A 12,980-nucleotide genomic window follows, 5' to 3' on the forward strand; every position below is an offset into this window, starting at 1 on the left:
GAACTTCTGAGGTTCGACCACTCCTGCAAAATTGCCAAATTGCTTCTTGACTCTACCTCGACGTTCGGGCGGACCACTGAGCAGGTTCGGCCACACCCTGGTTCGGCCACACCTTCAGGAGGTTCGGCCGAACCTCTTCTAAATATTTCTTCCTTCAGCTTTTCTTGAGCTTAGCTTCCTCCTCTTGAAAACCCCGATGGTTCCTACAAAGCATAAGCATGGAAATAAAAAAAGAGTAGGAAAAAGGGGCAAAATCTAGGAAAGAAGATGCATAAAGGGAAAGGGAACTAAGTGCAAAGAAAAGGATGCAAACAAGCCGCAAATGTGGGAAAATGACCATCAAAATGAACCTTAATCGTGACATAAATGCCACTCATAAAATTCCCCCACACTTGCCTCTTTCTAGTCCTCGAGCAAGGAATGCCAAAACAAAGAGAAAGTCACAACAAACATAACATGACAAGGGTTAAGGAAAACCAATTAAGCACTTATGTAGAAAATGCTCCATTTGAACTCGAACGAAAAGACATGCACCAAAGAATACTCACCTTTCTCAATTCAATGAGGGAAAACACGTTATACGATGCTCGGGGTTGAAAGAGACAAACCTAAGCTAAGCATAGAGAACTAATGACTTCACTCTCCGCCCTAGCCCCAACCAAGACGGTCCACGTTCTCTCCACTAGTTCCAAGTCATCCCCTAGCTAGCTCCTCATGATTCCTCGAGGGAACCGGAAAAAGATATTTTTATGTGGAATCATAAGGTCATCCCGACATCTCAACTATGCATACTCTCTCCATAGGTTTAAATCTATCTCCCTCCACCGGTCTTTGACCGAGCTCCTCCAAGTCCAAGGGTCTTAGATAGGGTTGTAATGTCATGGCTAGGGGTTAAGGTTGGGAATTAATTTGAAAATTTTGGTGGCCAATCCTAATTGAAGCAAAAGAGTGGCCATCTCTCAAGAACAACCTAAGAATTGAACATAACCTCAAATTACAACCTTCAATACAAACCTCACAACCTTACTTCATCCCTTTTCATTTCTTTCATCTTTTTTTCCATCATTTTTTTTTTCTTTTCATTTCATTTTTTTTTTTTCATCACTTTTTTTTTTCTCTTTTTTTTTTCTCTTTTTTAAATCTTTTTTTTTTTTTTAACTTCACTTGGTTTTCATGTGTTGCAACCTTCTTCACAAACCTTTTGCATATTCTTAACCAACTTTCATAACCTTACTTGAACTGATTACACAACTTTCTTGCTCAAGATCAACACTCTCAAACTCGAACCTTACAAGCCAAAGCTTCACTAACTACAAGGGTCGGTAGAACATAGGCCGATAGGTTTTTAATATGGCTAAGTTAAGAAAGGGAAACAAGGCTCAAATTAGTTAGCAAGTAGGTGGATGCAAAAATAAAAACCAAATTTGTAACAAAACATAAAGAAAACAAAGAGAAATGAGAAGAAATGCCCTCTTCCTCCTCTAGAGTTGTTTGGTCACGATCTCGGGAGCTAGATACCAACACAAATATTAAGACATGCATAGTTAAGGATCCAAAATGCCGCTCACAAGAATGATGAAGGCTTAAACAAATGACGCTCACATGGGATAAGAAATAAGCAAATACTAACTAGAGGGAGTCCTATCCACTATAGAGAGCAACTCCATCTTACCACTTTCCCGTGAACTAGGGGTTCAAATGTCCTCAAAAGTTCTGAACCGGGCTACCTTAGCTTACAATGTGTCTAACTCAACCCTGAGCATTCTCAAACCGTGCAAACCCTCATCAATTAGGAAGATAAGCATTCAAAGATGCAACATCATAAAAGGCATACACAACCAAATGAATGAGCACATTCCACATCAAAAATCATTTTAACTTGTCATAGACATGTTTGTAACACAAAAAGGGAAAAACAAAACAAAAGAAAGAGGAAGAAATCAAAAAGGTTCACACACGAGGCATATAATCCAATTAAATCCCAATCGTCATACAAGTGATCGTTCGATAACAACATCAACGATCCCAGGTTCCATAGAACCAAAAGCAAACATCCTCGAACCATTCAACTTCTACCTAAGCTAAACCTAGACTAAACACTCAAAGAAAGAGCAAATAAAAGAGAGGAAAGGTCTCACCAAATGCCGCTTGAAATGGAAGACAAGATAATTCATACAATCTCACCAAGGGAGCTTGTGTTGCTCCTTAACTTCCTTCGTTTCCGCTTTCAAGCTTTAAGAAAGGTGAGCCAAAACAAAAGAAACTATGACAAAACAAGAAAAAAAATTAGAAACCAAAGAAAAAGACTAGAGTTATAGATAAAAAGAAAAATAAATGAAAGGTTATCTACAAAGTTTGGATTAAGGGAATTTGGATTGTCAGGAAATTTTGGATTTTTCCTTGGGAGCATCTTCGCCTACACAAAGCTCATTTATCATCAAAAATCATCAAAATCAGCAAAAATCATCATAAAAACATCATCAAAACATCACCATCATCACCATCACATCATCATCATCATTACATCACAACATCATCATTACAACATCATCATCTACAACAAGGACACAATCCTCAATAGTCTTCCTCATGTACAAGCCACTACCCTACCACACTACCCTTCTATGTACACTTCAACCAACCCAAAAAGGAACATCCTCCCCCACACTAGTCTTTTGCACGTCCCGAGCAAAAGTTAAAAGTTAGAAGTTCCGGGGGGAGGAAGGGAACCCTCATCATGGGTTCCTTTCTCCTTGCCCTCTAGGACGAGGAGGGTTCTCAAAATCAAACCCAGGAGTGTCCATAAATGGGTGGAAGGGTTGGTTGAAATGCTCATAGGGCCACCCCTTGTCACCCCAACCCCCATCAAAAGGGTTTGGGGTGGATCTTGGTGTGATGTATGCTCTGAAGGGAAACCAGAGCTTCAAGGACATCTACAAAGATTATGCTGAAAAAGTGGATTGTCGTGTGAAGGACATGTTCTTGACGAATAAGACAACCAGAGCTGTCATCTCACCATCTGACATTGCAAAGTATGTTGGGCTTAGGCATGGTGACATGCTTGTTGCAAACCACAAGATAATACATTAATGTTATTTACAAGTCAATGTTAAATACATTTTGATACCGTTATTGCTTGTCACCTTTGTGCTTGTTCAATGATTATTTACCAAAATCAAAACAATTTTCAGAATTCAGAGGCTAACATGGATAGTTGGATCAAGGTGTTCTACATAGCCCCACTGAATGACAAGCCAAAGAAGGTCAAAGTTGATGGTCGCCTCGACACCCATGTAGCTAACCTTTATCACTTCTGGGGGTTCTACCTTTAATCATCACCCAAAGACAATCATGCTAATCAATCAAAGTTGGGTTTTAAATCCAAGTCAGATGATTGAGTCTGCTAAGATCCGCAACAACGGGGTTGTTTATGCTCTTCCTAATGTCCGTTTCCGTAGGAACCCTCGTATTTCCAAATGAGGTTCGACTCTACTTCATGGCAGAATCCGGATAAGTTGATGATAAAGGAATGGTGTTGTGACTAGTTTGGAGTAAAGGTAGCCTTTTAGTTGTATTAGTGGATTCTATTGAGTGTGGTGTTTTAGAGTACTAATGAAGTCGTTCATGCCTTTTAAGTGGGTAAAATAAACATTTTCTATGGGTAGTCCTAAGCACTAAACGACTAAATATTATTTCTTAAGTAGTAAGTAGTAGTAATGAAGGCATTCATGCCTTTTAATTATGTTGATTATGTACCGTGTTGTGATAATATAAGTGTTAATGTGTGTTGTGTTATTTATAAGTGTTATTGTTAAGATCCGTCTACTATATTGTGTTATTTATGACTTAGGCCTAGAGTATAATGTTCCACACATAATAATGTTACACACAGTAGAATTTGGGTTGTTTAAAAAATAGGTAATTAGTGAATAGGATAACACACTGTATAGTAAATTTATACGAGTATAATTTCAGAATTTAAGTCTTCATATCGGGCAGGCCTAAGTCACGACCCATTAGTGGGATGGCCCAATTACCACTGTGTTAGTGGACAACATACAGAGTGGGCCATAAGAAGTACTGGGCATAGTGAATCTAGAAAGGCCATGCAAGACTTCTCTGGAGTAGTCATCATTGTCATCAATAAAATATCGAAACTTAATTCATTAAAATTTAGAAACATATGTAACACGTTCAATAGCACATTAGCCAATAATTATAGTAGATTCTTATGTAATTGTTGCTGTTAAAGTAGGGGAAATACATATAGTAGTGTGCTTTGTACCTGTTAAGTGGGAAAATACCCAGGAAATTCTAATTTAATCAAACATTTGTAGGAATATTGCACTCATCTTGTAAATTCAAGTGATAAGTTCTCATGCCAGGAGTTAATACAATGAGAGGTTCCAAATAACCAACATTGATAAAATCATTGCAAACTATTCCACGAACGACCAAATCATAATATGCCAACTAACATCCAAATCTAGAGGTACACATAAATAAGTTCCAAATTTTAAGTTGATGGCCTATTAACCTTACGCATAAAGAGTTCTAGAATTAACTTACAACTAACATAATCTGTAAACAACACCTTTCATAGCAATACTAGAAGTGTATTTAAACATGACCGGTTCTCAATGGTTCTTGATTAGCTTCCACATGTGGAGCTCTTGAAACAGGTCAAACAATACCCCATTTGGAAACAGTAATAGTTCTTCAGTAATGTAGAAAAAATTAGTCTCAAATACCCCATCTGTAAAGATTTCAAAGCTCAGATTTCAGAGAGAAATTTCTCGTTCCCTGTAAATGACAATCAGGTACAGAATGCTTATGAAATTCAAATCATGGAAACGTATAAATTCTGCTAATGTAATAAATATTTTAGAATATAAATGTAAGTACCTTTTATGCAGCCATCTATAATGGTGTCTTAGGTCATTAGTTCATCTAGACGCTTCTCCTTCACCTGTGAGTTGAGATATGTTAAAGTTGTTATAAATACTCAGTGAAATTGAATGACATAAATGTAGTTATCCTACTTAAATATTACTTGCGAGAAGACGTGTTTGCCTTCCCCTTGATTGGAATGTCCTTCCCCGTGATTGGAATGGCCTTCTCCTTATCCTTGACCGTAGTTATCTGTGAATTCCCCTTTCCCCGACCAGCTAGGGATTCCCCCTTTCCCTGACTTTGGTCTGCATTTCCCTTTCCCCTAATTGGTTCTGCCTTTCCTTTTCCGTTATCTGTCCTAGCCTTTCCCACTCCCTTGGCTGTCTCCTTCCCTTTAGTTGCCTGTCCATCCTCCTCAACATTAATTTCAGCATCCTGTTTGAATCCAAATAGCAGTCAGATACAGGAAGTGAATTAAATAACAAAAGGATAAGCAGTAAGAGGCTTAAATAAAGAAGGAAATGACTAAATCTTATAGTGGCTTGCAGTTTCTTTTTGGTGTTGGTTTTCTTATATCCGGTTTCAGCTAGTGTCTTGTGCCTCGAAGCCTTTGGCCTGCCCCTCTTCCTTTTCTTAATAATAGGGTCTTTGATATCAGGGTCCATGGAAATTGGACAGGGGTCTGCTGGCTCCACAACAGTAGGAAATGGGTTCTGAACCGAGGAAAACGTCCCCTCTTCACCGGCTGATGATAGGTACTCACTACACAAACGTGTTCCTTACTCTTCTTTTCCTTACAGTCATTAATAGCTATTTGAAGCTTCGACAGTGCTTCAATTACCATATTGACTATTTGATCGTTCATTATGGCAGCTGTTTCACATAACGGTTCGAATTTGGCCATCATTTTGTTAAATCTCTTCACATTGTCCGTGTCGCCCGAATCATGGTAAGACACCTTCACCCTTGTGTGATTTCATGGTATGTCCTTCCTCCAACGGGCTAAAATGTACTTTTCTGGCACCTCTTCAAGCAAGTTTTTGTCGGGAATCCGAATACAATGTTTGCAAAGTATGCCACTTGTCTCATGCTTCCTATAATAGGATTGCACTTCCTTTGTCATCGGACAAAATGTAACATTGTAGAGTCGTCGCTTATCAGTAAGGACATCCTCATTAGCACCCGGAGATACTATCCACACACGATCGATCACCAAATATTGAATACAATTTTCAGACAAAACCTTTTCTCCTCGCACGTTGCAGTACATTGTTCTCGAACACTCCGTTTGAACTTCTTGAAACTTGTTGTCCGTGTACAACTTTTGAAAACTTTTTCAACTGTGTAGCCACTAACCAACCTCCTAAGGTACTTCGAGCAACGCTTATCTGCACTCACTTCATCTCGAACGCGTTGATTTAAAGCCATGGTATATTTCTGAGGAAACTCATGTAGTTTGGTTTTGCGGCTCACATAACCATCAAAAAACCGATTGATGCTCTCCAGCCTTTGTGTGGTCTTCATACCGGCCTAAAAAAACTCCTTCATGTATGTAGGCACCCACATATGACTCTCTTTGTGTAGGCTCTGCAGCCATTCATTGTCCTCCAACCCATACTCAATAATAAGTTCTGCCCATCGGGTATGGAACTCTTCGGGATCGAAGCTCTCGTACACCACCGCTTTGAGGGGGTAGATGAATTCTCGGTAACTATACAAAAGTGAGAAACATTTTTTTTACAACAGAATAACAGTTTATTTGACAGCAGAACATCACAACATGAGAACAGCATAACAACAAAGTAGCTGATAGTAGAACAACAGCTTAAACCCACTTAATGTAAAATTTATCAACACGAGCCATTACTCTGTCTGCCATTTTTCCATACAAAATTATGGCTAAATAGCCTAATATGTTACTAGCAACTTGGACTCCATTGGATAAATAACCTCCTGACAGCAACAATATTGGGGAATATTGATACAAATTGCAAATCATATGATTTATGCTCAAGCAAATTCACTTATTCAAGAATAGGTTCAGGGTGAGCTATATTTCATACTACTAATAGTAGCTATTAGCTATTACTGGATATTTGAAGTTTTGTCACCTTGGACTCCAATGGAAAAAAGCCTTCTAAAAGCATTAAGATAATTTAGACAGCGGAACAACAGATTAACTAACACTAGAATCCACAAAGTATTATGATATCAGATTTAGTACATCATACAGAATAAGTTGGAACAACAACCACCTAAAATGTAGGACACTAAATAAGCATTGCGATTATTATATTTTTCTTCCAACACAGAAGCTATTCAGATGCATATAAAGGGCAGAATATAATCAGATATACAGCAAATATGTCAAATAATCATATATAGGCAGAATATAGTTAGAAATACAGTAAATATATCAAATAATCATATATACAGCCAATATATCAACTAAAAAGGGCAGAAAATTATCACAAACAAAGTAATTATTGTGTAAACCACTTACTGTGCACACTTGCCAAGTTTGTCAGGGATCTTGCTCATGATATGCCATATGCACCAACGATGCATCGTGTTTGGCATAACTTCAACTCGGTTATTCATACAAGCTAGCCACTGTCGAAAAATCCACGCAAATGTATCACAGTCTTCATGTGAAACAAGAGCACATCCAACCAACAACGATTGCCCATGGTGGTTCACACCAACAAAGTTCGCAAATGGGAGCTCGTATTCATTTGTTAGGTATGTTGCGTCGAAGCAAACCGCATCACCAAAGTCCTCAAAAGATACCCTACTTCTTGCATCAACCTACAACATATCCTTAAGCCTCCCTTCTTCATCCAAACGTCGAACGTCGAAAACATTTTGGTTACCGGATTGCATTTTTTCAAAATACTCCATCATTTCCACCGAGTCCCCTCCAACCATCTTCAACCGCCTAGCCTTGTACACCTCATGTTGTAAATCTTTGACAGTGAGAGACATGTTATCCATTCCGTTTCGTTCGGTTGCCATGTAACCATGTATTTGAGAAATTGGTACACCTTGCTTATAGTAATCCATCAACTTCTTCTTCACTTTAGAGGTCATGTGCTTCATGCGGTACTCCTTCACAAGCTTAGAATTTGCCGATCAATCTTGTGATTATGCTCTAAGTGCACGGTCCACAATCCATCGTCATTCATTCTAGCATAAACACGGGCCTCGCATTTGCACTTTTTCGAGGTCCTCTTCATACGACTTAACTCATACTCACATACCACCCTATCAACTAAACCATCTGAACCACCAAAACCCTTCTTCGCTTCCCTCCTAGCCCTCATGTCGGGTTTTCCCCAACACTCAGACTTCCACGTTATATCTATTCTTTGCTTCTTGTCCGTCTTAGAATTTACACCTTGAACCCTAGACACTCCAAAACCCATCTGCTCAGCATACTCCTTATAGTACGCTTCTACCTCTTGGAAAGACCGGAAGACCATCCCTTCTTTAGGCTCCTCAACAATTACAGTCATTTCATTGCTACCAACCACAGTGTGAGTTGTATGAAGTGTTTTCAGGGGGGATAAATACCTAACATTCATGTCCACTGTACCTACACCAACACCTTGACCACAACTATCTGTAACAACTATGTCTTCTATACCCTCCATATCATTACCCTCCTCCACATAAATGTTACTCCTAAACTTAACTCCACTGCCCCTATCACCAACCCCAACCTCACTGCCCCTTATAACTCCTTCATTTTCCAATTCAATTTCCATACACACAGTATCCATCAAAAACAAATCACCTTTCACATACAAGATACCAACATAACAACTGAATACGAGCTAGTAAACCATTAAATATATCCCTATCACATTGCTTCCCACATTCAAATACTTCTGTCGTACCCTCAATTTCAAATAGACTCATAATTAATCTAAAATATGAGAAAATATAATTGCAATCAGTGCACAACAAGATGATACTGCCAAAATAATACAATGAAAAAAATAGTACAGCAAGGGTGCAGGTATAATGGCATTAAAAAGGGATATATTCACTTTTCTATCCTTGAATAAAATGTTTGTTGATAGCTAATTCTAATCCACAAATAATTGGAATACGACAATTTTGTGTTTACGGATAATCAATCAGCCATTACTCGCTAAAATCAAATCGATTCAAACAGAGGGAGTGAGCCTAATCCCATTAATTTCAAAATTATTTAGATATCGCTGGGAATTATGAATTCAATTTCATGAATTGTTGTCTCATCACAGAAGATCACATCAAAACCTTAGATCTGAAAAATTATAACTACCTTGAAGAAGCTACGAAGAAAGAGAGTAGAAAACCTCACTTACCTTTTAGTTCATACAAATTATACATCTTCAATACCCGAGTTTGTCGTCTGGTGTGTAATCTCCACGACCTTCAATACAGGACAGAACGCCATTGATAGAGAGGAGAGAGAGAACTTAAAAGCTACTAAAGATGAGTTGGGTGAAATCGTTTAATTGGTAACGACATTACTCAAACATATTGACACATAAGCTATCCCCACGAAATCCTACTCAGCAGCTCATGAAGTGATAAACATGAAAATAATTTCCAAAATACCATCGTGAGAAACCCAATTGTTCCTCATCATGAGGAACTGGGGCTCTCTCAACAATATATACATCAATTTTTTTCCACCAAAAAACAAATACTTGATTATAATTGCATGCAAATTAAAAATTTATACAAACATAATAAAACACACAAATTCCTACTTAAACACACACACCAATACTCACAATTTATAAACAAAAGTTTCGATCAAATTCCTAACCAAATGTAAAGTAAACCAAACGGAATTGCAGCAAATTCATCCAGAAATTACTAAAATAAGTTACAAATCACTTAAAACATGATTCATTTCACAAAAGTAAACAAAAAATCCAAATCAAAAGTAAATGTAATGAAATTAGGATATATTTCAAAAGTATACCTGAATGTCGCAAAATTTGATGTTTGAATCACCTCGATTTTAACTTAACATCAAATTTCATACTTCTTCTACTTCAATTTTAAGAAATTCAACCAAAAAACACAACAATAAGTAAGAAATTGCTACAAAAGTAAACATAACAGTGTACATTTCAAAATTCAAAGTATACATAGATTTTTGTCAGTTTATGACAATTTTTTTTCCAAAACTGGAGGAAGAAAGAGCGGGAAAGTTAAATTGTGCTAGTTATAGCATAGTGGAGCAATTATCATTGGCAATTATGGTGGTTTTTAGTTGATTTTGAGTGTTCAAATAGGGAGAGAAAATCGCGAAAGAGGGAGATTCGCGCTTAGAATTTCGCGAAAAGTATTTCATATATCTGATTAAATCTGAGCCATTGATCGCGCACGCTTATTGATTAGATCTGACGATCTTTATTGTTTTCTAGTTCACATTTTAGCCTTAGGTTCTCATATGATCTCAATTTTATATTATATAAACAGATTATGGATTCGAGGGTAATCCATTACGAAAATACGTTCCTATGAGTGGATATGTAGAAGTACGCTACGATGATCCAGAGAAACGTGTAGTTTCCAATCCTTTTGTGATGACCAAAGAATTTCGCTATTTTGATTTTGCTGGTCCTTGGGAACAATATAACGGTAACGAAGGATAATCACTAATAAAATTCGGTCAAATTGCGACCGTTTTTCTACAACTGTCACAAAAACGGTCGCAAATATGAAATTTGTGACTGATTTGTTCCCAGTTGCAAGATTACGACTGTTTCCAAAGTGGTCGCAGATTTGCGACCGTTTTTGGCTATAAAACGGTCGCAAATATATTAAATTTTTTTTAATAAAGTACATGTGTAAAATAATTCTAAATAAAAGTAATTCTTTTGCGACCATTTTCTAGAACGGTCGCAGCATTATTATTTTTTTTAAAAAAAATAATGTATAAAAAGGGGTGCCCAACTCTCCCTAACCCTAGTATAATTTGATGCGCTGCTCCTCCTTCTCTTTCCTTTCTCTTTCCTCACGCTTATCCTCCATTGCATCTCCTTCTCTTTCCTCTTGCTTTTCCTCTTCTCTCTCCTTCTCTTTCTTCTTCTCTTCCCCTTCTTCTCTTCCCCTTCTTCTTTTCTCTTCTCTTTTCCTCTTTTTTCCTATTTTGATTTGTCTAGGAAATTTCCGAAAACTTCGGTGGTTAGACCGAGGCCGGAAACTTCTCCCTAACGATCCATATTTCTCTTGGTTCGATGTTTAGTGGTGGTGTTAATAAATTTAATGGTTTTTAAGGTCAAATCTGGCCTTATAAAACCAAATTCAAGGTGCGTGACATTCGAAGTCAATTCAAGGTTTGAGGTATGGTTTCGTGTTAGGGTTAATTTTTGGTACATTTTTGATTTATTTTCGTTTCATTTTAGGTTGATTTTTGTTGTTTGTTTTAGTGGGTTTAATTTTCGTTAATTTCTCGGTTTGATTTTGTTTTTCGTTGATTTTTTGGTTTGATTTTTGGGTAATTTTTGGGTTTGATTTTCGAGTTATTTTTGGGTAATTTTGTGGGTTGATTTTCATTAATTTTTTGGTTTGATTTTCGATGTAAAATTGTTTGATTTTTATTATTTTTGGAAAGGATTCTTTAATTTTTGTGGGTTTAATTTTGTTGGAATTTCATTTGAATTCTCGTAAATTTTGTTAAGGGGTGGCTTTTGTGGTGTCTTATTGTGGTTTTTGCGGTAAAGGGATATGAATTCGTGGTGGTTGGGTGAGATTTATGGAGTGGGGAGGAGTTTTCTAATAAGTGTCATAAATGACACTGATTTGATGAGTTTTTAGGTTGTTTTTACCTTCTTTTCATAGATTTCTTTCTTATTAAATGCTTAGTTTTATGCATTTTCTCTTTAATTTCCTTTTTCTCTCTCATTTTTTTATGGTTTTTCTAGTGTTTTCTCCTTTATTTGCTCTCTTTTCATGGTTATAGGTATTGTAAGAGGTTCGGGTCTTGATATTGGTGGCTTACTTAGTTGGGAGATGCCTTTAGAGCAAGCTTATAGCATTTGAATCTGCCATGCTTAGTGACTATCATGAAGACCTTGTGAGCGAACACGAAGAATCATTAGCGAGCGCACGAATCTACGAGGCAGGACTCAAAGAAACCTAGTGGAGCGTGGGCGCGCAGCCCACTTGCGAGGGCGCACAAATACCTTTTTATAACCGATTTTTGTAGAGAAGTTTTTAGACACTGTTTTCATCATAATTTAAGCTTAGTTGATAGTTTCTCTTTCTAGTTTTAGGGTTAGTTTAGAGTAGATTTATAGAGAGAAAGTTAGAGATTTCATTGGTGATTTGAATCTGCCATGCTTAGTGGCTATCATGAAGACCTTACAAGTGCACACAAAGACTCATTAGCGAGCGCACGAAGGCTCGAAGGAACCTAGTTGAGCGCGGGCGTGTAGGCCCCTTGTGCGGGCGCGCAACCCGTGCACTACTGCGTCTCCCTAGTTTTCGGATTTTCTCTTCTTCTGTTTTCGGCAACCTATGAATTTATTTTATAATCGATTTTGTAGAGAAGTTTTTAGACACTATTTTCATCATAATTTTAGCTTAGTTGAGAGTTTTTCTCTCTAGTTTTAGGGTTATTTTAGGAGTAGATTTAGAGAGAGAAAGTGAGAGATTTCCTTGGTGATTTGAGAGATTGATGATTCAAGGTGACAATTGTATTGAAGATCCCCATAATCAATCAATGAGGATTTCTAACTCTATCTCATTCTATTGCTTTGTATAATTTCATGTTTGTTTGATCTGATTGATCTTGATTAGTGTAGTTGTTGTTTATATTTTGTCGATTCTTGATTTCATTCTCTTGCTTGTTGATTTTATGATGATTCTTGAGTAGTTGTTTTGCTAGGGGTTGGGTGAAACTTGTATGATTGATTGATTGTGATTAATTTGGAAATTATGTTGATTAATTGTTTAGATTAAAGTGATTAATGTATGTTTGCATGTGTGTAGTTTGATTAGGTCTTGAGAATAATTATGTTAGATTGCATTGTAATTTCTAATAACACGGCCCATATTTAGGAATTGCAATTATC

At 37.1% G+C, this 12,980-nt stretch overlaps 1 protein-coding gene across 5 annotated transcripts; it reads right to left on the reverse strand.

Moving 5' to 3' along the window:
• Nucleotides 1-4,341: 4,341 nt before the first annotated feature.
• On the reverse strand, nucleotides 4,342-9,583 carry LOC145572448 (protein FAR-RED ELONGATED HYPOCOTYL 3-like). Of its 5 annotated transcripts, none has more exons than XM_081631425.1 (5): nucleotides 9,249-9,583; nucleotides 7,397-8,821; nucleotides 5,043-5,328; nucleotides 4,906-4,969; nucleotides 4,342-4,803 (listed from the first exon to the last, which is right to left on the reverse strand). In XM_081631425.1, exon 2 carries the CDS (start codon nucleotides 8,673-8,675, stop codon nucleotides 8,004-8,006), a length of 672 nt encoding a protein of 223 aa, XP_081487551.1. In that variant the 5' UTR covers nucleotides 8,676-8,821; nucleotides 9,249-9,583; the 3' UTR covers nucleotides 4,342-4,803; nucleotides 4,906-4,969; nucleotides 5,043-5,328; nucleotides 7,397-8,003. The 5 variants fall into 5 exon arrangements, with proteins under 5 accessions (XP_081487551.1, XP_081487553.1, XP_081487552.1 ...); XM_081631427.1 differs by having other exon boundaries at nucleotides 4,344-4,756; nucleotides 5,054-6,604; XM_081631426.1 differs by having other exon boundaries at nucleotides 4,344-4,756; nucleotides 5,043-6,604.
• Between the last annotated feature and the right edge of the window lie 3,397 nt (nucleotides 9,584-12,980).

The sequence above is a fragment of the Chenopodium album genome, chromosome 12 (assembly GCF_948465745.1).
Source record: "Chenopodium album chromosome 12, dcCheAlbu1.1, whole genome shotgun sequence".
NCBI classification, from domain to species: Eukaryota; Viridiplantae; Streptophyta; class Magnoliopsida; order Caryophyllales; family Amaranthaceae; genus Chenopodium; species Chenopodium album.